Source organism: Mixophyes fleayi, chromosome 6 (assembly GCF_038048845.1).
Source record: "Mixophyes fleayi isolate aMixFle1 chromosome 6, aMixFle1.hap1, whole genome shotgun sequence".
In the NCBI taxonomy this organism is placed as follows: Eukaryota; Metazoa; Chordata; class Amphibia; order Anura; family Limnodynastidae; genus Mixophyes; species Mixophyes fleayi.
The window spans coordinates 136,510,374-136,532,834 of NC_134407.1; the positions used below are offsets into that span (position 1 = coordinate 136,510,374).

Below are 22,461 nucleotides of genomic sequence, written 5' to 3' on the forward strand. Positions count from 1 at the left end.
CCTTGCTCTCTATTTGTTTTGGTGTCTCAGCATAACACCTTTCATATCTAAATTATTTTTCATTTTGGTTTTACACAGGCTGTACAATAAAGATGCAGTTATTGAATTCTTACTGGACAAATCTCCAGACAAGCCACATGCAGATTCTGCAGCCCACATCAAGAGCATCAAGGTATAGTACCCATCTCAGCATTCCAGATATTATACATTTTAGTGGTCATTTTAGAGAATTTCCGAATCTATTGAAACTGGAATGAAAGCATGTACTTGTTTATATATTTTATATGTATTTCCTCCCTACTAGCTCACAAACTGCAAAAGACACATGTTTGACTAAATGGCTGCTGCAACGGTTAGGAAATCCCAAAAAGCAAAGGATAGCATTTCCGTTATTTTATTATATCACTGCATGTGTTACTTAGGAGACTGTAAGTCAGTCACTTGTGAAGTCATAGGCATCTGTTTAGTGCCATTCTCCTTGTCTGTGTCAGATATCACCAAGAGTATGTGATGGCTATTATGCTGGATAGATTTATACTCCATTCATACTGCGCCAAAAACCGGTCGAGGCGCAGTATGAATGGTGTCAGGTCTAATTCAGACCCGGGACTTTTGGTGTGGTAATTCCCGGGTCGCCTGCTCTATGAATGGCGAGACCCGGGTTTTTCATCCTGGGTCTCACCAAGCACACTTATAAAGTTGAAAAAAAACCACCACATCACAAGAGGACCCGTGTTCAGTATGAACAGGAATTCTCTCCATGGGAGCCTCTGTCCCCCGGCAATATCCCGGGTTCATATACCCAGGATATTGCCGGGACAGCAGTATGAAAGTGGTATAAGTAAATTCAAATTTCAGATTTATTTAGCTGTATTGTTTTTTAAATATGTTCTCTGAATCCATGTATGATTCTCTACTGGTAGAGCGTGATTGAGTTAAACCTGAGTGAAAACCCAGCTTGGACTGGAGACAAAGGCAATACGAAGGGGGACAAGTACGACGACCAATGTGCGCAGTTCATCTGTCCTGTCGTGGGCCTGGAAATGAATGGCAAACACCGGTAGGTCCTATATATAATATATCTCACATCATATGTAATTCTCTTTGCTTTGTTTAATCCCTTTTACATTCACCATGTTAAATAACAATAGTGGTTTGGTTTGTTGAATATAAAAGGGGCATTATGCTTAACTGTACATATTAAAGCCACATTGTGTGCATAGACCACTAGTCTATGATATGAAATAATTCATTTTATGTCACCAGATTAAGCAATTTTCTTCCACTTGAAGTTGAATAAGTGAACTTGGGATGTTTTCAGAACAGTAAAATAAATAATGTTCTTTGAGATTTTTACATAGTATACATTTTCTCTGATATTTCTCATGGAGTTGCTTTGCCTGTCTCAACTTTGGGTTACAAGTATTTTGTAGTTTGTACTGTTTGGTAATCTACTGCATGAAACAAAAGGAGACCTGTCGTCTACAGAGGTGAAGTCCATGGTTTTGTGGGCTGGACAACATTAATAATAATGCAGCCTATGCTTTTACTGGAAACAGTGATATCTACAAGACACTAAGTGGATTGGCTGCTTTGTTTTTGTTGGTTCAGCCCATTAAATGGCTTCCTCAATGTGTATAGGTGATGTGCACTTTAAATATATCTGTACCTTACAATGTAATTTTTTTTTTTATCAAGTCAGGATTTTATAAATTTTGATGTGCATACTTTTGTTTTTGTAGTTGACAGCAAAATTAGTGTTGCTTATAAAATGTCCTTTTTCCCCTTAGGTTCTGTGTGCTGAGACATTGTGGCTGTGTGTTCTCTGAGCGGGCATTAAAAGAAATCAAAACAGATGTGTGTCACAAGGTAGGTGTTTAAAGTTCCCACTTTCTTGGGGGCTTTGGCTTGACCTAGCATGGAGTAGGTAGTACAGCTCCTACTCTCCTGTTACTGATCCTTCATTTATCCTGATGAATTCCGCAACACTGTACAGAGAACTCATTCACATCAGTCCCTGCCCCATTGGAGCTTAGAATCTAAATCCCCTGACATACACACACACAGACCGAGAGACTAAGGGCAATTTAATAGCAGCCAATTAACCTACTAGTATGTTTTTGGAGTGTGGGAGGAAACCAGAGCACCCGGAGGAAACCCACTCAAACACAGGGAGAACATACAAACTCCACACAGATAAGGCCATGGGCGGGAATCGAACTCATGACCCCAGTGCTGTGAGGCAGAATTGCTAACCACTAGGCCACCGTGCTGCCCCAATATATGGACAAAAGTATTCGGACGCTTGACCATTACACAACAGGGACTGTAATGATATTGTATTCAAATACATATACTTTAATATGGAGTTGGTCCCCCTTTTGCAGTGATAACAGCTTCCACTCTTCTGGGAATTTGTGGCCATTCATTCTGTAGAGCATTGATGAGGTCAGGCACTGATGTTGGACAAGAAGGCCTTGCTCGCAGTCTCCGTTCGAGTTCATCCCAAAGGTTTTCGATGGGGTTGAGGTCAGGGCTCTGTGTGGACCAGTCAAGTTCTTCCACACCAAACTCATCAAACCATGTCTTTGTAGTCCTTGCTTTGTGTTCTGGGGCACGGTCATAGTAATAGAAAAGGGCCTTCCCCAAACTTGCCACAAAGTAGGAAGCCTATTATTGTCCAAAATTACTTGGTATGCTGAAGCATTAAGATTGCCCTTCACTGGTGATAAGGGGCCTAGGCCAAACCCTGAAAATGAATGATAAGGGATAGATAAATGGTCCGGACCAAAAGTAACCAGGTATAACTACCCATGTAAAAACAAAAAATATATATTGGTTCAAAATAAAAATAGTCCACCAAAAATAGATCCACAATAGATGTTTTCTTCTAAAATGCGAATATAGGGAACAAGATAATAAATACCCTAATAATAAATAGTCCACCTAAATAGGTCCAAAATGGATGTTTTCTTCTAAAAAGCAAGTGTATGGAACAAGATAATAAACAGTCACAGATCAGTAGGTCCAGATGTTTTTTACATCCCTGCCTTCTCTTTCTGTATCAGGGATGAAAGTTCACAAACTGTGTCTTATTGCAAAGGTGGCATCCTATCACAGTACCATGCTTGAAGTCACTGAGCTCTTCAGAATAACCCATTTTGTATAACAAATGTTTGCAAATGGAGACTACATGGCTAGGTGCTTGATTTTTATACACCTCTGGCAATGGGTCTGATTGAAACACCTCAATTCAATAATTAACAGGTGTGGACAAATACTTTTGTCCATATAGTGTATCTGGGATAAAGAGGTGTCTCTAAGTGCATATTTTGATTGCATTGTGGAATATCCAAGTACCTATTAGCTATACTGACCTTCATGGTCTGTTTCTCACATAAGAAAACTGCCTGTTTGTGGCTTTTGACAGCAGACTTCAAATAATGTTAGTAGAAATCTTGAGTAAATGATTTATGTTGGGAGGAAATTAGAAACTGTCCTAGAGAAACTGAGACACATGTGCCTATCTTATTTTACAGCTGTTACGTTTCCAAAAATGCCACTTTTGTAGTTCACTGTAGGCAGTCCTACCCCACATAAGGTTGGAGTCTTCTGTTCACTGCAGTTCATCCATTCAAAATAATTATGGAAGACTAGGTTATCTCTTCAAGCATTATCCCTCTGCCCCCCTTTTTTACTCCCAAGCAGTGCGATTGTCTTCCCACTGTCAAACACACAACATCTGTTACCTTAATCTCAGCACCACGTCCATAAGTTGTGAGATCTGTCTCATATTAAAAGGACGTTTTATTTACCAAAGAGTTGCACCTGAGCTCACTGCTGAAACAAAAAAAAGTCAGACTGACCAATCGGTGTAATGTTATTGTTGTAGGACATGAAATAAGGTATGACAGCAAGGTTATATGTTAACCAGTATTTGGAAAACCATACTGTCCTCCTGTATTGTAATTTTATTCTCAGCCGCAGTTTGTAAGGTGATAAAAAGAGGTTTAGTCACTGCGTAAACGGCTAGATCCCATGAGGTTGTCACTAGGATTCTTGTTGCTAATCGTTTATTTATGTTCTGTAAGATCATTAGGAGCTCTTCCTCTGGGAGTTGGCTCTCTTTTGCAGATAACATCGGATCTACATTCATTTGTTGTCTTTCACTGTTACAGGTTCACTGTTGTGCTTAGAACTCTGTTCTCCTTGTAGGCAGCAAGACATTTGTATAGAGTTGTGTTAGATCATTGTTGCACCACTCTCCCTGAGAGGCCCATGTACGATTCAGTAATTGCCAATTAAATAGCATAGTACATGATTGGAAGATGGGGATAATTTTGTTTGAACTTGTTGGCATTGTAAAAAGATAACATAAAACCAAATTATTATTTATTTTTTTATTATTTCTCAGACCATTATTCACAATTCCCACTTAAGAAAACAGAACGCTTATTAACTAATCTCATTAGTGCTCTCTTATTTTGTAAAGGCTTCCTTTCTCAATCAAAAAATCTGCTGTAATAAATGAAAACTTTAGTACCCTTTACTGCTTAAACATCAGACACATTCCTGAATTAGAGACTTGCTAGTTTGAGCTGTGTATTACAAGTGTTAGAAATGTTGCAAAAAGATGTTTAAGTGTATTCTAGATATTCACCGGACATCAAAAATAATAAGTATTTAAGACTGGTTTTTTTTTTGTTTTTTTAAACAATGATGGCATTTTAGTCGTGACCTCTGCTGTGTGAGTTTGAAGTTTGATGCCCTAATATTCACAATGATTTTCCAGTTAAAAAATAATAACTTTAATAAAATATTTTGAAACACAAAGCTAGCAATGTGAAACTTATTCTAGAAGAAGGAAAATCTTTATTAATAGTGCCCCATTTTCCTAGAGGTTCCATTGCACATACCCTGTAATTGGCACTGAATGTTTTTGTTACAGAGGGGAGGACATAGTGAGTATGAGTGGAGTGGGAACCCCCCGAATGTCACAGTATTTGTGTGCAGAGTACACAGGTGTATTGTTGTTTGGGTGGTCCATCAATCATTTTGTTCCAATATCCTTGTTATTAGTACATTACTCTTACATGTGTACACGTGTAATTAATTCATCCTTTCAGTACATTTTGTGGCAATAAGTCATACTATTTGCAAATAATGGTAACAGAGAAACAAGTTATTGTAATCTTTCAAAAATGTAAGACCTCTTTAACTGACAATTTTATGTGCATTGACCTGTTAAAATGATCACCTTTAAAATAATTTATTGTTTTCATATAGGCCTTTGATGCCTTTGTGTGAAAGTATTGGGAGACCACTAGTATATAAATTAAAAGACATGCATTGTTCCTGCATTGATATATATATCTATATGTTTTAGTTTGATTCTCTTGATGTGACAAATGTAAGTTTTATGATTTTTGTGTTCATTTTGTTAGCAGATTAAAGTAAGAGTTGAAATACTTGATACTTTAGAGTTGATCATGTATAGATCTCATTAGGACATATGTTCTGTGAATGTCCTTCACGATCTACCATGCAAATCGACAAAACCTTCCAAATCATTCTGCAGTTTCCACGTTGTCACTTAGTCAAATACAGTATCGCGTTTCTTCTGGAAACTGACATGTTTTGATTTTGGGCTGCGTGCATTGCTGTTAATGCTTGTAGTTAGGTTTTTCACCATGTGTCTCTTGTCAGGGGTCTATCTCCTTAGAATACTCATCTTGAAAATACCAATTCTTTTCCACAGCAACATCTGCTTCCTTAAGAACTTTAAGCCTGTAGTGTCTTTCCAAACAGTCGGTGACTAGAGGATATCTGCTTGGATCGAATTTATTAGCAAATAAATGAGGCGAGTTAGTCAGCCACTGCAGGTCTCCAATTCCATATACACAGATGTCTCGAATGTAATGTCCTTAGAGAGAGAAATAGGACAGTGTTTTTGTAATTGGTCTGAATTTCAATAAGCTAAATAGAAATCTAATTTATTCCCTGTTGTCTTGCTAAAGAATGAAAGACTATCTTTTGTTACATCAGGCCCTGTTATGTGTAGTGAAAGCCGCTGATGTCTGGCACATGACAACATGGTGTGGGAATGTTTGTATGGCATCTAACCAATAAAATAAAGATAGGCAGGGGGTTCAATTAAAAAAATGTATATATAACATACCATATGTACTGGCCACAAATGAGACCATAATCTAATCACAATCAATCGGATCATTACTTTGCAAATTTTGTAACTGTCATAAGATAGCCATTATATGCATGTGTGCGTGCACAAACAGACCCCATGTTTTATGGACATGATCCAACCATGTGGCCAAAGCTCTGAGCAGCTTGACCCTGTCATGTTTAGCGATTCACCAATTTAGAAAGTGATCCTGTCACAGTGCTGTGTTCGAGTGATGCCCTGTATTGGGGTATATTAAATGCTGATGGAGTAAAATATAAAATAAACTTCTAAAAGATTTACTTGTTCTTTATTAATTTTCGTAAGGAGATCCTACTGTAATAAAAGAATGACAGTAAATGTAAAAATGAAAGCTTACCACTACAGCCAGAGTGAGAGACCCCCTGCTGGTCCCTCCATTTAATAGCTCGAATGTTCCCCTCCCATCCAGCATTGGGTGTAGATCCTGGGACACCTGCAACATAAAGTCTCACTTAAGCAAATTATTTTGTTTATAGGTAACAGTAGTAAGCAAAAAAACAACTTTGAATAGATTTTATAAGACAACACCTCCCACACAAATCCAAATGTTACAGGAAAAAAGAATTGAGTAGGAATATGCAAATAGCCACATTGTTCACCACAAGTCACAGAAAGTTATTTTTACCATGGCATCTCTGGGCTAGCAGATACTAAATTCTGGTAACACATGGGGCAGTCGTGCCCCTCAGATACCAAGCATGTGTGAGGGCAAACTGGATAAAGTTCGGTGTTCAAGCCAACTAGCCATATTACTTTTGAAGTATTATTGTCCTGTATGGAAGATGACCACGCTCTTGTCCGATAGTGGTTATTTTTGTACAAGATTTATTGGTACTCCTTCAATTGGATAATTATCGGGAATACTGCTTGCTTTGAAGCCACTTATGCTGTTATATTGTGCTAATTGCGACCAGCTGGCCGCACACAATGAGATAGTCATCACTATAATCTTTTTTGTTTGTGCAGATTCACCCTCTATGTGTGGCAAACTTGTGCAGATTTGATGGGCATATAGTGATCATCATCACCACCATTTATTTATATAGCGCCACTGATTCCGCAGCGCTGTACAGAGAACTCATTCACATCAGTTCCTGCCCCATTGGAGCTTAGTCTAAATTCCCTAACATACACACACACAGACAGTCAGAGAGAGAGACTAGGGTCAATTTTGATAGCAGCCAATTAACCTGCTAGTATGTTTTTGGAGTGTGGGATGAAACCGGAGCACCCGGAGGAAACCCACGCAAACACAGGGAGAACATACAAACTCCTCACAGATAAGGCCATGGTCGGGAATTGAACTCATGACCCCAGTGCTGTGAGGCAAAAGTGCTAACCACTTAGCCACCGTGCTGCCCAGTGATCCAACACATTCAAAATGTAATGTGTGACCTGCATTAGCAGCGGTTTGTGAGAGATTTGTTAGTGAAGTAACAGATGAGAAGAGAAGAAATTAGTTTTCTTCATAATGTGAAAGGGTAGGCTGTTTTTAGTGAAGTCCTTGAGCTTATCTACATATGTGATGTAGTATTTAATTACTGACATTTTTGAAGCTTTAATAACCTATATCTAGTTCTCAATATGTTCTTTGATGTAAAACATGTTCCTTTGATGACCGTGTCTCTTTAGGTTGTTATTTAACATATAATGTATTACTGCATGAACATGTCCTAGACTATGGGACGTCGGCCTGCTTATTGTTCAGTCTCTCATTTGTTCACAGTTTCTTATGTCCCCATCTCCCCATTGTCTGTGGACAAATAATGTAGAATTTAAGAATCGGTCAGTCAAATCTACGAAGCAGCAGGTTTTTTTTTTAAGGAGTCAGAGAAGATGTTTATCAGCAGGAAACACTCCTAAAAAGTTGGGTGCTGGTATGTTTTAGGTGCATGGACTACCTGGCTCATGGGATTTGTCCAACCTTGCATTGTGTTCTGTTTTCCAAAGCAGAACAGCTTTTAAAGCATAAGGTGGGTGTGAATCTCTATGGTTGACCAGAAATGCATATGTGGATAATTTTGGTAGTGTTGTGCAGTCCAGGTTTTGTGTGTGTGTTTTTCATGAGATAAGCAAAGTGTTTTACTGCATTACTAAACTTGAGGGCCTTTTCTCAGTGTCATCAATATCACTTCAGTTTGAAACACTGTAGCTTGAATTAATTTCTTGAGTCGAGATTGATTGGACCCAGTTCCCAGCTTTTAACTCTGACTAAAACTTGTCCCACATGGTCAAATTCAGTCACCAAACTACTTTATTGACCACACAGCTGGGGAGCTACATTGCACAGATCTGATCACTCACGAAGTAGGCCTGGTGGCTGGATCATGTGTGTCACAAGCAGTGCTGTTGACAGATAATGCTGCCACAGGCAATTGCGTTCACCTGTTAACAAGGTTTTGTAGCCTGATCATTGCAAGATATAGTTGGGATTTGATCAGTCTCATTGGCCTCACACATGTTTGCTCTAATTGGTCAAAAACTGGTAAATTAGCTGGAATGATTACACTGAATGTGGTAAAATAATGGACTTTTTTCGAACTCCACCCAAATCCGGTCTTATTTAATTATACTTAAATTCTTACCTTTCATCCTGTTAAGAGTCACCCAATAGTGCTCATCTGGACTGTAGGTGTCCTTTGACCACTCAAGAAGATCTTTTGCGCGAGTGTCTGACAGTACAAACTGTACAAAGTCCCTTGTGAGGGCATAATAAGCTGTTCCAAAATACAGGGTGATATTGTGAGGCGGGCTTTCTTTCTCTTCTTTGGTTGGATAAACGTAAGCCATTTCCATGTGAACAAATTCTTTATAAATAACACGTGTCCGGTATTTCATGTGCTGTGGCTGTATCATACCAGGCGTTAAATTTATGCCATTCCATTTGCTTTTTAGATACTGTACAATTTTCCGGTTTGTTTTAATAGGAAAATCTTGCCCACAGAGATTGATAACATGCTTCCATTGAATATCTGAATGAACCAGGTCCTCCATGCAGTTGATGTCTGCTTGTAGGCGTGAGAAACCAGCATACACAACTGTCTCCTGTCTGGAAGAAATAAAAATGTTTCTAAAGCAGCTGGTCAGCCTCCGCACAGCTTGATTGTAGGCCTTGGGAGCCTTTTTGTCAATATGTATGCAGTATACATTCTGAGGTGCATATACGGCAGAGAGAAGTTTCACAAACATGTCCAGCTTTTTATGTATGGTCATAATATATGCCAGGGGGTAGTTTGCTTCTTCCTCAGACAGCGGCTTTGTTATAAAGTGTTGCTCATGTATGAAGGTGGAGCAGTTACCTGTAGACTGCAGATAGACAAGCCCCTGGTCTCTGGACGGAGGGAGAGCCTCCTGGCAGAGATTCCCCACCACCAGGGCTGCAGGCTTCCCCTCAAACAGTGCTCTGCACAGTTCTCCTGGGTAGAAGCCACATTCTTTGATTTCTGTCTCAATGTCCGTCCGCTCCTCTGGCTGGTTAGTGTTGTTTATTGCTAACAGGACAATACAGAGCCCGCCACATAACACAAACCCTGACTTTGTACAACCAAGAAAGCTCATTGTCGTCTCTTCCGCAAATTCATTAACATTCTTTGTTTGAAATCCTATATGGAAATAGAATAACATTTATTTGAAATAAAAGGCTGACAATAGTGGAATGCTCTGTAGCGCAATGTAATACGGTTTAAAACTAATTAAAAATAATTTTGGCAGTAATTTTGATTGCGGGAATATAATTCTGTCTACAAGAAATCCTTATCTCTCTAATGAAACCCTATTCGACTTATCACTGTGCTTTTTAAATACTTGGTTATTTAGGGCTTTTTATGCCATGGGACTCATTCTGGGTTACACACTGATATTCTCATGTGTATCAATAATCTTATTTAGTTTATCATGGTGTATTAGAAGCAAACTAGCAGCGTAGGGATGGTACCGTACGAGCTGCAATGTGTATGGGAGTAAACCACACTCCTAAGCAAGACTGATAGAGGAATTATACACTGTGCGCTCAAAGTACGATAAGTGAGTGTGGGTTGTGTAACCAAGTGCTGGAAACGGTAGTGTCCCTTATATTGTATAAAATGAATGTGCTTCAACACCTGTAATGTGCTGTGATGGATACACGTGTTTATTTAGTATGGATCAAGAACAATGAAATAATGTACTAGCGACAAACAGTAATAATATTATTGATAATGATAGTGATGATGATGTTGATAATATTGACAATGACAAATGGCATAGGGTATCATAGTAGACGGGTTCCAACAGTGAGTGCAGTTAGAATGAATGCAATTAGAATAAATGCTGAGTCCCAAATAACTGAACAAGGTATATGCAGGTGTCCACACCGCGTGGATGAGTATGCTATGGTGAGGACGTCCTAAAATGAGTAGGACTCGGGGTGCGCGATTGAAGGTCGAGATTGTCTTCTTTATGTGCGGGGTGTATGATTACCTTATGGAAATGATGATCGCGCTTCTCAAAATGCTGATAGTTGGAATAGACCTCGGGTGGGGAGAGTTGTTCTCCGGCTTATGACTTGAAACTGTGGGACAGATTTAGTTTCTCCGTATGCGGCCCCGTTGTCACTATGGTTGCTATGCTGACGCCCAAGGAACCTGTGCCCCGGCTAGCTATGGTAACCACGCATGTGCGGTTCAAAGTCTCGGGGGAACAATAAAGCAAATTCAAACAAACTTTATTTCTCAATTACACGTTTGCACTTACGTTCAATCCAATGAATATTAGCCCATCAAACTGAAGTGTCTAATGCTGAATCAAAGTCCGATTTTTGCATGTGTAAAATCTCTATGTTCTCCGATGTGTTTCGTCAGGGCTCTGACTTTCTCAAGGATTGACTGTCTGCGGTGTGGGTGTTCCTTTTTAGGGATATTGATGGGTGGTGTTTGGTTGATTTTAGGCTGTGTCTGATTTTGTATAGGTTAAAGGGTTGGGAAGTGTTTTGACCAATCGCCAACGTAAGTGATCGGTGTCATAGTAATATGTAACATTCTTAAGTATATAAATTCTTCCTGAATTTATAAGGCATATTCCATTTATCTGTAGGTCAGGTTAATAGTGGCAGTCTAAATACTTGAATCCACCAATACTAAAAATACATAGCATATCACACAAAATTAAAATTGGTCTAAGAGGTACAGATTAAGATTTATAAAGGAGATGACAAAGCTTGCATATCTAATATTTTCCAATGATAGGACCAGAGGGGCTAGCCTTCGCTCCACAATCTCATCAATGAGCTTGGGCGCCAATGACCCTGTCGCTGGTTCACTGGTTGTCCTTTCTTGGACCACTTTTGGTAGGTAAAGTAACCGCTGCATATCCCAGGAACACCCCACAAGACCTGTCGTTTGGTAGATAACCCATTCATCTAGCCATCACAATTTGGCCCTTATCAGAATTGCTCGGTTCATTATGCTTGCCCATTTTTCCTGCTTCGAACACATCAACTTGAAGAACTGACTGTTCACTTTGTTGCCCAATATATCTCCCCCCCCCCCCCCCCCTTGTCCGTGTAACGAGATAAAGAATGTTATTCTCTTCACTTGTCAGTGGTTTTAATGTTGTGGCTAGTACACTATACTAGAGAATCTATTTAGTAAATAGTGAGAGAGAGAGAGGTTATGGGTTAAATTTACAAAATAAATCCTTAGCTCTGTTTTGCACATTTGACTGAAGAAACAAAGCATTCCTAGGAAAGTAGAGAGATCCTTAAAGCAACACTACATGTATTGTGAAACACAATGGGTGTCTTTTGTTCAGGGAATAGTGAGGCACCACTGTGCAGTGGCGGATCCAGGGGGGGGCTTGCTGCCGGCGGCTGCACACTGTGCAGGTCCGTTCAGCAGTGACAGTGTGCTGCCCGGCTGCTCTGATCAGAGCAGCGGGACAGCACACTGTCACTGCCGAGCGGACCTGCACATACTGTGCAAATCGCCCCCCCCTAAAATCGCCCGGGTATACCAATAGTCTGGATCCGCCCCTGCCACTGTGTCCGTGAACTGCGCTCACTTTTCTGGTAAATAGTGTTTCATTGCCATAAAAGGATTAAGCGGTTGTATGTAAATTGATAAGCTGCAAACGAATTGTAATCTTAATCGACTACAAATCAGTGATTGGTCCCGATTGATTAGGATCTATCAGATGTCCGCTTGAATGGGTGATAAATTATAAATATATATATATATATATATATATATATATATATATATATATATATATATATATATATATATATATATATATTATATATATTATTTATTTATTTGACCATTCTTAATGGTGCCCCATCAGATCTAATACATGTGTTTGACAAATAACTGGCCACTCTGCATTACATGTTAGAACTATTATATTCTTTTTACAGTTTAGTACTTGCAACACACTCGCTATTAAGTCTGATTTAGTGTGTTACATTTCATTATGACAGGGGCATATTCAGTTGGCCGCGTTACTGTCAGAAGTAACGTGGCTTGCGCACTGTTACCGTTATTACGGCACCTTTAACGCCGGATTTCTGTTCGCAGCTCCCTGAGCTGCGAGCTGACAGGGTTAGAATTACCGTAATAACGGTAATACTTTTAACACTGTGTTACTTTTGCGAGTAACGTGGCTAATTGAATATGCCCCTCTGTATTTTATTGTTTGCCTACTTCTGCTGTAAAAGCACAAGATCATATCCTGAGAATGTTTATATTGATCAGGGAGCTCTCAGATGACATATACCATTATAAAATTAGTAAACCTAGATTATTTAAGCACTAAACACAAGGTATAAGTGATGACATTACTAGGCAGGTTTTTTAGGTGGAGTTTACACATATCTAGTGTTGCATGATAAGACTAATTCATGCATCAGTATTATTGGATACATCTAGTTTAACCATCTGTTGATTCATTATTTTGCATGCTCGCAAATGCCGACTTACCTTCAGCTTTTCATTTTGATGATTTTCAATTTTTCTTGACCCAGATCAAAAACACTTCCACTACAAATGGCACAGAAAACACGTCCTCTTGTTGTTGGTGCTGTATTAGATATTAACAGAGAGGGTTGTGTTTCCAAGCAAGCGTTTCTATATGCAGGCTTCCCCATGAGACCACGCTCGAGCATCCTTTAGGGTTTCATTAAATGAAACAGATCTGTACGACACTGTGCTTTGTGATCTTCCTCTGATTATCATTGTGTTTTGATTTTCATCTTAAATTTGTAGAGGGAGCTGTCACAGAGCAGTTCTGGTGTTTCCCATCTACTATGGTGCACATTCATTATCAACTTTGTTGGTATCTCAATTCTACCCGGTGACTACCCCATGAGGAGTACCAATGCACAGATAGGAACTTGGCCCAAGCAGTTAGGTAAAATAAATAAACAGATTATTTAATGCTACAGGTACTCACACCAAAACTATTATGCAGGGGCTGTGGGCTTCTGCTGGCCTGTTTTGTGTAAAACTGGACCAGGCAAGTGCATCTTTCATAGAAGGCTCTGGTATGTCAAGGTATGGGGGGCTCTGGGGAACAACAGGGGAAGCATATAACACAGGACAATTAAACCTTGTCAAAGATTCCCTTGGCACAAATGACCCAATATTAACCCATTCCTGTGAGCTGGGCAGGGAACATAGGACATACACAATGCAAGGGAACAAGACTGAGAAAGGAGGTGCCAAGATTGCTTCACCTTTATTAATGTTGTCTGGTGGCCCATTTCATCATATGTTTCTTTGCATGATAGTGCACCTGCACACAGTGGAGGCATGCATTTTATTTGCTGAACCAATATTCAGTTCACTGAGGCATGAGACACACAGTCTCAATTATGACTTTTATTTACATGTGCGTGCATAACAGCCAGGAACGCTGCCCAGCTCCTCCTATCAGAAATCCATGCCATTCCATATTCGCTTATGCTCTATAAGAGATATACAGTTCTAAATGTGCTTAGTCTATCATATTCATTACCCACTAGCTGCCCTGAATCACAGGAGATTCCACACTAAAGGCCACACATACTACCATACAAGTAATGCATTAAAGCTGCACTACCACTTAGGAAAATATTTTATTAACATGCTCTCACCCCTTAGCCAACCCCTTAGTCTTGTTGGCTGGGGCAACCTTGAGAAATTGGTAAGAATACATCTAATATTCTGTACAGTAGTTTGTGTGCTTAACTCTAAATCTCTTGTGTGATTTAGGGTAGGTATTAATCAGTATGATTGGCTACATATTGCATGCAGTCCTCTTTATGGATTTTTTTTTTAATATGAGCTTGTTGCAATGTTTGCTAGTTAACCTGTGTTTTAGATGGAGCTTGGGAGAATGTTTGTTATTGTGTGTAATGTTGAAAATAAATAGAAAAACTAATAAAAACATATAAATGTATATAGAATCTGTCATTGTTTTCTCTGAACACATAGCATTTAGCATGCATGCTATGTTTACTTGTAAAATAATGTGCTCTGTATGTTAGTAGCTGGACCACTGCTTTGTAAGCTTGCTTTTTCTGCATGTTATACCACTTTCATACTGCCACCCAGGCAATATCCTGGGTATATGAGCACGGGGGGGCAGAGGCTCCTCCGGAGTCAAATTCCCGGGGTCTCCATGGCAACATCACAAGAGGAGCTCTGATTGGCTTCTCTTGTGATGTTTTTTTTTTACTTTTACATTGTGTCTGGTGAGATCTGAGTTGAAAAGCCCAGGTCGCACCATTCATAGTGCAGGCTTCCTGGGAATTACCCCACCTAATGATGACCCGGGAATTACATCTGGGACCATTCATACTGCACCTTGACCCGGATCATCTGGGCTTGCCCCGGCAAAAACCCGGATTTTTGGTGCAGTATGAATAGGGTATTAATGCTAACGAGTCTTTACCTACAAGAACCATATGGAGGGGAAAGAGCATAGCATAAAGAACATAAAATAAACATGGTTTATTCTATTATAATAGGAATCTAGTGTGCTCCAAGAGCCGGGTGACAAGTAAAAACAACCAGGTGGAGCTGCCGGGAGATAGGTGCTGGGGAGAACAGTTGTATGAGCAAATATATTTGTCATTTGAAACATGAGACTTCGTAATGAAAAAACACTTAACTGCTATAAGGCATTAGTCATGCCTTATAACTGTATACTGATTTGATATCACGGCTAACTAATACCAATACTAATTGGGGGGAGGGGGGCGTACCCTTCTATTGGCCCTCTGTGTTGGTAAGTATTCTCATGGAAGAATCCTGGCTGGAGTTAATGTTAATCTCTGTTGCACCCTGAGAGGTTGGTGTAGGTTTTCTTGCTAGTTTTTAAAGGTCTTTAAAATATCAAATGTATCAGTAGTGAATGTAGGAGTAAAAATACATTTCTCTTTAATTCTTGAATGCAGAGTCCAATGGATTTATTATTTATTTATTTTTATTTTTTTGTTTTGTTCTTTCATACCATGTTCTAAATACAATCTATTCACTATTGGATTTCTAAACTACTTTGAACTACTGGTGTCCAGAGTCTGAAGTATGGTGAATTAATGAATATTTTACTATAACTTTCCCTAATATCCAGAGACAGTCCTGGGTTTTTATATTTCACCTTTTTAAAATGTTCCCCTTTCAATATTGACCAACTATACAGTATAATTCATTTTATTCTGCATTTTAAAAGCAAATTTTCAAGATCTTTTTAATCTCTAAGGCTTATAATTGAATTGTTTTGCACTTTTTTTAAATACTTTCAATAAATATTTATAAGTGTGTTCAGAAAACATGTTATTAAAGGAGGTTCAGTGTGCCAAGATCCGCCGAGACTAGGGCTGCATGGGCGACCCTATAACCTTCAAAAGATGGCACATTACTCTTAATCTCAGTAATATGTTAAACTAATACATTTAATCAAACAAAGAGATGTCTGTAATAACTTATCAGCAGGCGTTGTAAACAAGTGTCACAAGCTGTAACACAGAAATCTGACCATAAAGCAGGAAGATGCTGGGGGCCGCAGGTAAAGGCTCGGAGGGCTGCATGTGTCCCTAGAGCTATCTGTTGCCCACCACCGACTTAGACTATACTGTTAGAGAGCAGTCTCCCTGGAAATAGCTCCATACAGCATTTTAAAATACAATAATCAACTCTTAATTCCCCAGATATCCCTTTTCTGATGCACATATTCTGTGTTTTTAAACCATAAGTGTTATGTTTCTAAAATATATATATATATATATATATATATATATATATATATATATATATATATATATATATATATATATATATATATATATATATATATATATATATATATATATATATATATTTTTTTTTTTTTTTTTTTCTTCTTCATATGCTGAAACAAACGATCATAAGTACATGGAAACTGATGAAAAGTGATTTGGATTCTGATGACTTACCTTATGTAAGTTGAGCAGAAGTGTATATATAGATTTCTTAGTCCTCTGTGCAGTATTGATGTGCAGTATTGAACGTTGACTGACATTGTGCTTTATATATACATGGCACATGTGTCCTGTAGCTATTGATTTGTTTGTGGTCTTAAACATTCAGTGACTAGACCAAGCTTGAAAAAACAGTCTGTTTCCACGCTAAACATATTTTCCCTATGCAAAACTCACAGGAAGTAGTGATGCCTGCGTGAGCGTTACTACTATTGTTTTGCGTCATGGCATATGTTTAAACATGAAGATTTTGTTTTAGGTGTTTTTCTACAGCAAGCAAATACAACATGCAGGTAAAAAACATGTTTTTCAAGTGTTGAACAGATTTACAGTCAAAAAAACATTTACTAAGGGAGAAACAAAAATGCCACATTGCAAAATAACATACTGCAATTCATGTGAATGTGGGATGTTCTCATAGGATTCAATGTGTTTCATTTAGCATCAAAATGCATGCGGATGGAAAATGTAAATAAACATTTACTGCTTACACCATGTCGCTCAGTGAACGCTTCAACAAGCCAAAAAATGCAAACATACAGCTGGTTTCATAATAAGCAATGCGAAAATGCGTTAAGCTGTCTCTTTTCTATTCATAGGCGGTAATGTTCTCTTACAAATGATAAAGATGGTAGATGTATGGTTTGTGTTACCTGAATCAGACTCTAAATAAGACCTTAAATGTCAGGAGATGCCAAAAAAAATCTTAATGTAATCTTTTGGTGTCACGTCTTGTATAGAGGAGGGGAGTCGCTCCTTAATAACTGCAGAGGTGTGTGTATATATATATGTATGTATGTGTGTGTGTGTGTGTGTGTGTGTGTATTATTGTATGACATTCTGTTAGCAAATTGTTTAAATATTCTGAGAAGCACACTGATAGGGTCCAGCAAGGGACTTATACAGACCGACTGTCTTCGTAAGCAGATATCATATCAGGTCTATTATCACCTTCAGCTTAAGCAGATATAGGAATTAGGTCTTGTCATAAGGAAACTCAGAGCATACAGTAAAAAGAGAAATATTTGATCACCTATCCAAGGCTGTATGTGTGTGTGTGTGTGTGTTCAGCATATGGCCATGTCCCTTTACATAAAGAGTGCATAACGTGTAGGCATATGCGGGTCACCCATAACAAATTGCTGCCTCGCTGGACCAAACTAAAATAGTAAAGTAATAAGGTCCTACTTGAAAGCTTACAGTCAAGTGTACTTTTAATTATTGTTTTTCTTAGTTGGCCCAAGATATGGTTTAGCATATCATTTTTGCCATCAGATATAGCTCAGCTTTGTATCCTTGGCATCAGCTATGATTCAATTGCATGTCTATAAAAGTACTTTATCAATAAATCTGTATTTAAGTCTTTACACTGCAACGGGGATTCACCAGTTTGTTTTATATAATCAGGAGATTGGGCCCTTTCTCCTATAAGTATACTGATTTTTCCCCTGGCTGCATACCCCCTTATTAGGAAGCGCAATTCTCCCATTTCTACTGTATGATTCAATTATCTGTAGTTTACACATGATATGGCTCAGTTTTTGTAATTGGAGTCTGATAAAGAAAACACAGATTACTCTACCAGCTAATATGTATGTGTTTTTTTTTGTTTTTTTATTTTTTTATGCAGCAAGCACAATTGGGTCAGCTTTTTTAATGGTTAAGTGAGGTCTGGCTTCATAATTGTCTACTGATCACGTGGCAGCTGCACAATATATTTAAATGCACAGAGGTCATCCATGTTCATAGTTCATATAGTTTTTTTTTTTTTTTTTTTTTTTTTTTTTTTTAAAAGTCTCATCAGTGTAGTATTTATGTGCACCTACACCCACTATTTGCATAGTGCCCACTTTTATCCACACTGCAGTGACATTGTCCTGGCTCCTACGTTTTGGTCATATTTGTTGAGCTCCAAGCAGAGTATGGGTAGTATGGCTATGTGTCATGTTTTTTTGCAGAAAGGTAAATGTGGACCATTTTGCATCCCTTCTGTTCACAGTCCATCCCCAAGATTACTTTTTGGGTGAATGGTTTAACCATAAGGGGAGCTTATCCCCCACCAAGGTCTCCAAAGTCCCCAAAATGCTGCCGCAGTAACTATGGTGGGTTTCGGTGGCATATTGGTTAATTTTAGGATGGGTTTGGGATCCTGGGGGTAACTGTCTGCTTGGCAGTGTTTCTTCCTACCCATAGCGTTGTCTCATATTAGGAAGTTTAAGCAGTTTATCAAATGGGTCACTTAGGAGGAAATGAGTATGGTATATGGTCCCCACAGCACATAATAACCTCCCATTATGGTCATCTTCCAGATGCTGTGCACACCTGTCTTTATATGTCTTGAGAACTTCTTGCGCTTGTAATGTAATCACCGAGGTGTTTTACTGTGTTTCCTGTATTAGTGTTTGTCATGTGAATGTGTCTTATGTATCTAAATTTGTTCCTGACTGTTTCTTTTGTTCTCCATTAGTGTGGTGCTCGTTTTCAAGAAGTCGATCTCATTTTATTAAATGGTAGTAAAGACGAAGTGGAGGAACTGAGGAAGAAAATGGAAGAAAGAAGATTGAAGACAAGAATGGAGAAGGTGAGAACACTGGTTAATTCTTTAATCCTGTTGCAGATTCTTTAATCCTTTTGAGTTCTCGTAGGATTTACGGGGATGTTTGCCCAAAACTTAAGAGGCAATCTATAAATCCTACAGCACCTGACACCAACTCCCACGTCTTTCTGAGCTGCAGGTGTTGGTCATATTTTATGCTTCATTGAGCATGGACTGCAGCTAGCTTTTCCCAAATGTCTAGAAAGCGATCTTATAGAGATCACTATTCCCATGTAGCACAAATGTGGCAGATGTGCTACATGCAATGTTTTTTGTTGTGGGGGGTTTTTGGGTTTTCTTCTATTTTTTTTTTTATAACTTTTTTTTTTTTTTTTGTAAATGTAAAAAAATAAAAAAGCTATGGAAGCAAAATACCAGAACACAAACAGTTTTACATATATATTTTATTTTGTTGAAAACATAGACCAAACATGAAATTGGGATGCACATTTGATGTAGTGATCATGTGAGGGCTTGGATTTAGAGAGTCACTAGAAGTGGTAACTGCATTCCTGCACCATGTTTTTAATGCTAGTGAACAGTTGTTCTCTGAAACCCTGACAAAGCCATTGTGAAACGTGTGTTGCAGCCACAGCAGTTGTGGTGTCTGCTTTGGCTATTACTACATAATGTTTAACCACCTACATTGCTGGTTTCTTTTTCACTATTTAGATCAAAATCCAATTCTTCACTTTTTGCTTGGTGTAGTTTCCCCTTTTTATGCCTACAAGATATGGATGTGGATTTACTTTTCACTGCATATTAGATGGCTTTTATAGAGGTTGTATAATTGAGTTCTGTTGCAGTTGAGTTAAGGGAGTAATGTGACATTCCGATCAAGGATGTTATTGTTACAATATCACTAAATATAAAGTACACTGTATGATTATTATCTATTACGTCCCCGTAATTATACACTTTGATCTTTTTCTGATTTTGGGAATCTCATGATCACGTGATTAGATGTGTTTAGATTTGATCAACCTCCATATTACAGTAATATAATAGTAATAATATCTTCATTATTCCTAGAAATCCAAGAAACCTAAAACAGTGGAGAGTGTCGTCGCAAATGGTGCTACAGCGGAAGGTAACTGTGTGTGTCTTGAAGAAACTCTGAGTGTTATTTGCAAAACTGATGAAAACTTGCACAGGCCATAGCAACCTGTAAACAATTGCTTTTTTTATATACAGGTTACTTTACTGTGTATAAGTCAGTACTCCCTTAGTGTTGTTTCCCTGATCTTTCACAATCAATTGTAGATCCTTTGGAGGATAATGAGATTCACATTTTCTTTTCCAGGTGCTCCAGGACCCTCTGGAACAACAGATGGAAACAAAAAGAGCACCAGAGATAAAATAAGTTTTGTTTCCAGCACCAAATCTACTGGTAATGGGCTTACACCTCCTTGTATTGGTTATTCTCTGTGTCCAGGATAACATTTTAAAAGCAAATAATACACCCAGCTACTAGATTTCATAGCAGATTTGTTTTTTTAGACATTTGTATTATTGTTGTCATCTATCATGTTTCATTTCATTGGCCTATAAATATACTCTACATCTATGTATGACTATTATATGCAGTTTACTGGCTAGTGATGGGCTAATACTCTGCAAACTACTTAAATGACAATGATCACAAACTTGAAAAAGTAATGAGTTTTATTACAGTAAAATAATACTTTTTTAGTGTGGTTCCTGTTTAATATCTGAAAAGGAAAGAACTTTATTAATCATAGTTTGGTCAAATCTTCTATACTCACTGCTAACTGACTTTAGAAGTCAGTTGGCAGTGAGTCAGATCTATCCTATCTATCTTGATAGATCAGGAGTATGTTGATCAGTTGTGACATAGAAACATGTTTGTAGTGCATCTGTATGGATAGAAGTGTCATTGTATATTCTCTTAATGCAGCGGACTCCGTGTCATCCGAAAATGCCGCCATGTCATCCTCTGCTCCTGCTAAGAGACCGTTACCAAGCACTGATCAGAAATCTGAAGCATACAAATCCATCTTCACATCCCACAGCTCGGCCAAACGCACCAAGGACCAGTCCTCTAATTGGGTCACCCACACAGCATATTACTTCTAATCTAGTGGATTTGACCCCTCGTGACTGTCGTTTCATATTTTCTCACCCTAAATCTATACAGTTACAGGATACTTATATCACACTGCTTGTGTCCAGGCAGAGGTACACTCGTATGAAACTGCTGGAAAGAAGCATCCATAAGCCTTTTATAGTTGTCCATATCAGAGAATATTCTGCCATCTGCATTTCCCTGAAATAAACAGTAAAACTTCTGTACTTTCTGTAGTTTTTGTATGATTTATTTCCAAGTGGTGAAACGCCTCTTATTTGATGATATAGAACAGTGTTTGCATTTGAACGGGAGTTACCACCTTCAGGTGACTAAGTTACTGGCCTTGTGCATGGTATCCTGCAGTTTTGACCTCATATTGCTTTTTGATTGAAGCATTTTGATTGAAGCATATTCTGTGCTTTGTAACCATTTTTGTGTTTCCTAAGATGGGACTTGCACAGATTCTGGATTCATTTGTATCCAATGCAAACATCATACGCCATGGGACCAAACAAATACATTTGGTCCCACCAGGAAAATAAACTTTTCCTGGTGACATGAAGGCTTGGTTGAATGAATTTAGAAACAAAAAGCAGTTTATTTAATATTGCAATATGGTATGTAGAAGCCTGTAAAGTTATCTCTAGGTGGAAAATGAATGAATGTGAAGATCAACCATCATTTATATACAATGGAAAAAGCCATTTTGTGGGATGGACCAATATCATACCATTAGAATGACAGTCATCTATATACAGTGGAGCCATCAAGTCACTGTGCATCATGCCTCAATGATGCCACTAATTCCTAGTGAATTGATAGGCAGAATATTATTCTATTCCAGGACTGAAAGCAATTTAAATTATTGCAGAGGGCGAGGCAGACTTCTTGGGCTAAATTATAGTCTAAATACCTTTAACACACACGCACGCGTTTTTCTGTACTGTGTGGGAGGAAACCCATGCAAACACGGTGAGAACATACAAACTCCACACAGGTAGGGCCATGGTAGAAATCGATCCTATTACCCCAGCACTGTGAGTTTAACCACTGTTACAGGAGGGATGATATGGGAAGAC

At 38.4% G+C, this 22,461-nt stretch overlaps 2 protein-coding genes across 2 annotated transcripts in view; one reads left to right on the plus strand and one right to left on the minus strand.

The window, feature by feature from the left end:
* Positions 1-21,606, plus strand: part of RTF2 (replication termination factor 2) — a 34,994-nt gene extending 13,388 nt beyond the window's left edge. Inside the window, exons 3-9 of the mRNA XM_075176482.1 lie at positions 79-172; positions 924-1,060; positions 1,791-1,869; positions 19,165-19,278; positions 20,326-20,383; positions 20,597-20,683; positions 21,212-21,606. Coding sequence (XP_075032583.1) covers positions 79-172; positions 924-1,060; positions 1,791-1,869; positions 19,165-19,278; positions 20,326-20,383; positions 20,597-20,683; positions 21,212-21,390 — 748 coding nt within the window. The 3' untranslated portion in view covers positions 21,391-21,606. The remainder of the gene's footprint in view (positions 1-78; positions 173-923; positions 1,061-1,790; positions 1,870-19,164; positions 19,279-20,325; positions 20,384-20,596; positions 20,684-21,211) is intronic.
* On the minus strand, positions 4,416-16,844 carry LOC142094395 (putative beta-1,3-galactosyl-O-glycosyl-glycoprotein beta-1,6-N-acetylglucosaminyltransferase 7). Its single transcript, XM_075176481.1, has 4 exons — positions 16,653-16,844; positions 8,809-9,825; positions 6,561-6,656; positions 4,416-5,923 (listed from the first exon to the last, which is right to left on the minus strand). Exons 2-4 carry the CDS (start codon positions 9,779-9,781, stop codon positions 5,703-5,705), a joined length of 1,290 nt encoding a protein of 429 aa, XP_075032582.1. The 5' UTR covers positions 9,782-9,825; positions 16,653-16,844; the 3' UTR covers positions 4,416-5,702.
* Positions 21,607-22,461: the final 855 nt, after the last annotated feature.

What these genes read in the sequence shown, in the direction of transcription:
- LOC142094395 (XM_075176481.1), bottom strand. Translation starts at nt 9,781, where the DNA reads ATGAGCTTTCTTGGTTGTACAAAGTCAGGGTTTGTGTTATGTGGCGGG. An exon ending in GACTCTTAACAGGATGAAAG is followed by an intron (nt 6,657 to 8,808) that starts GTAAGAATTTAA and finishes TTTATGTTGCAG; the next exon opens with GTGTCCCAGGATCTACACCC. An exon ending in CTCTCACTCTGGCTGTAGTG is followed by an intron (nt 5,924 to 6,560) that starts GTAAGCTTTCAT and finishes TCTCTCTCTAAG; the next exon opens with GACATTACATTCGAGACATC.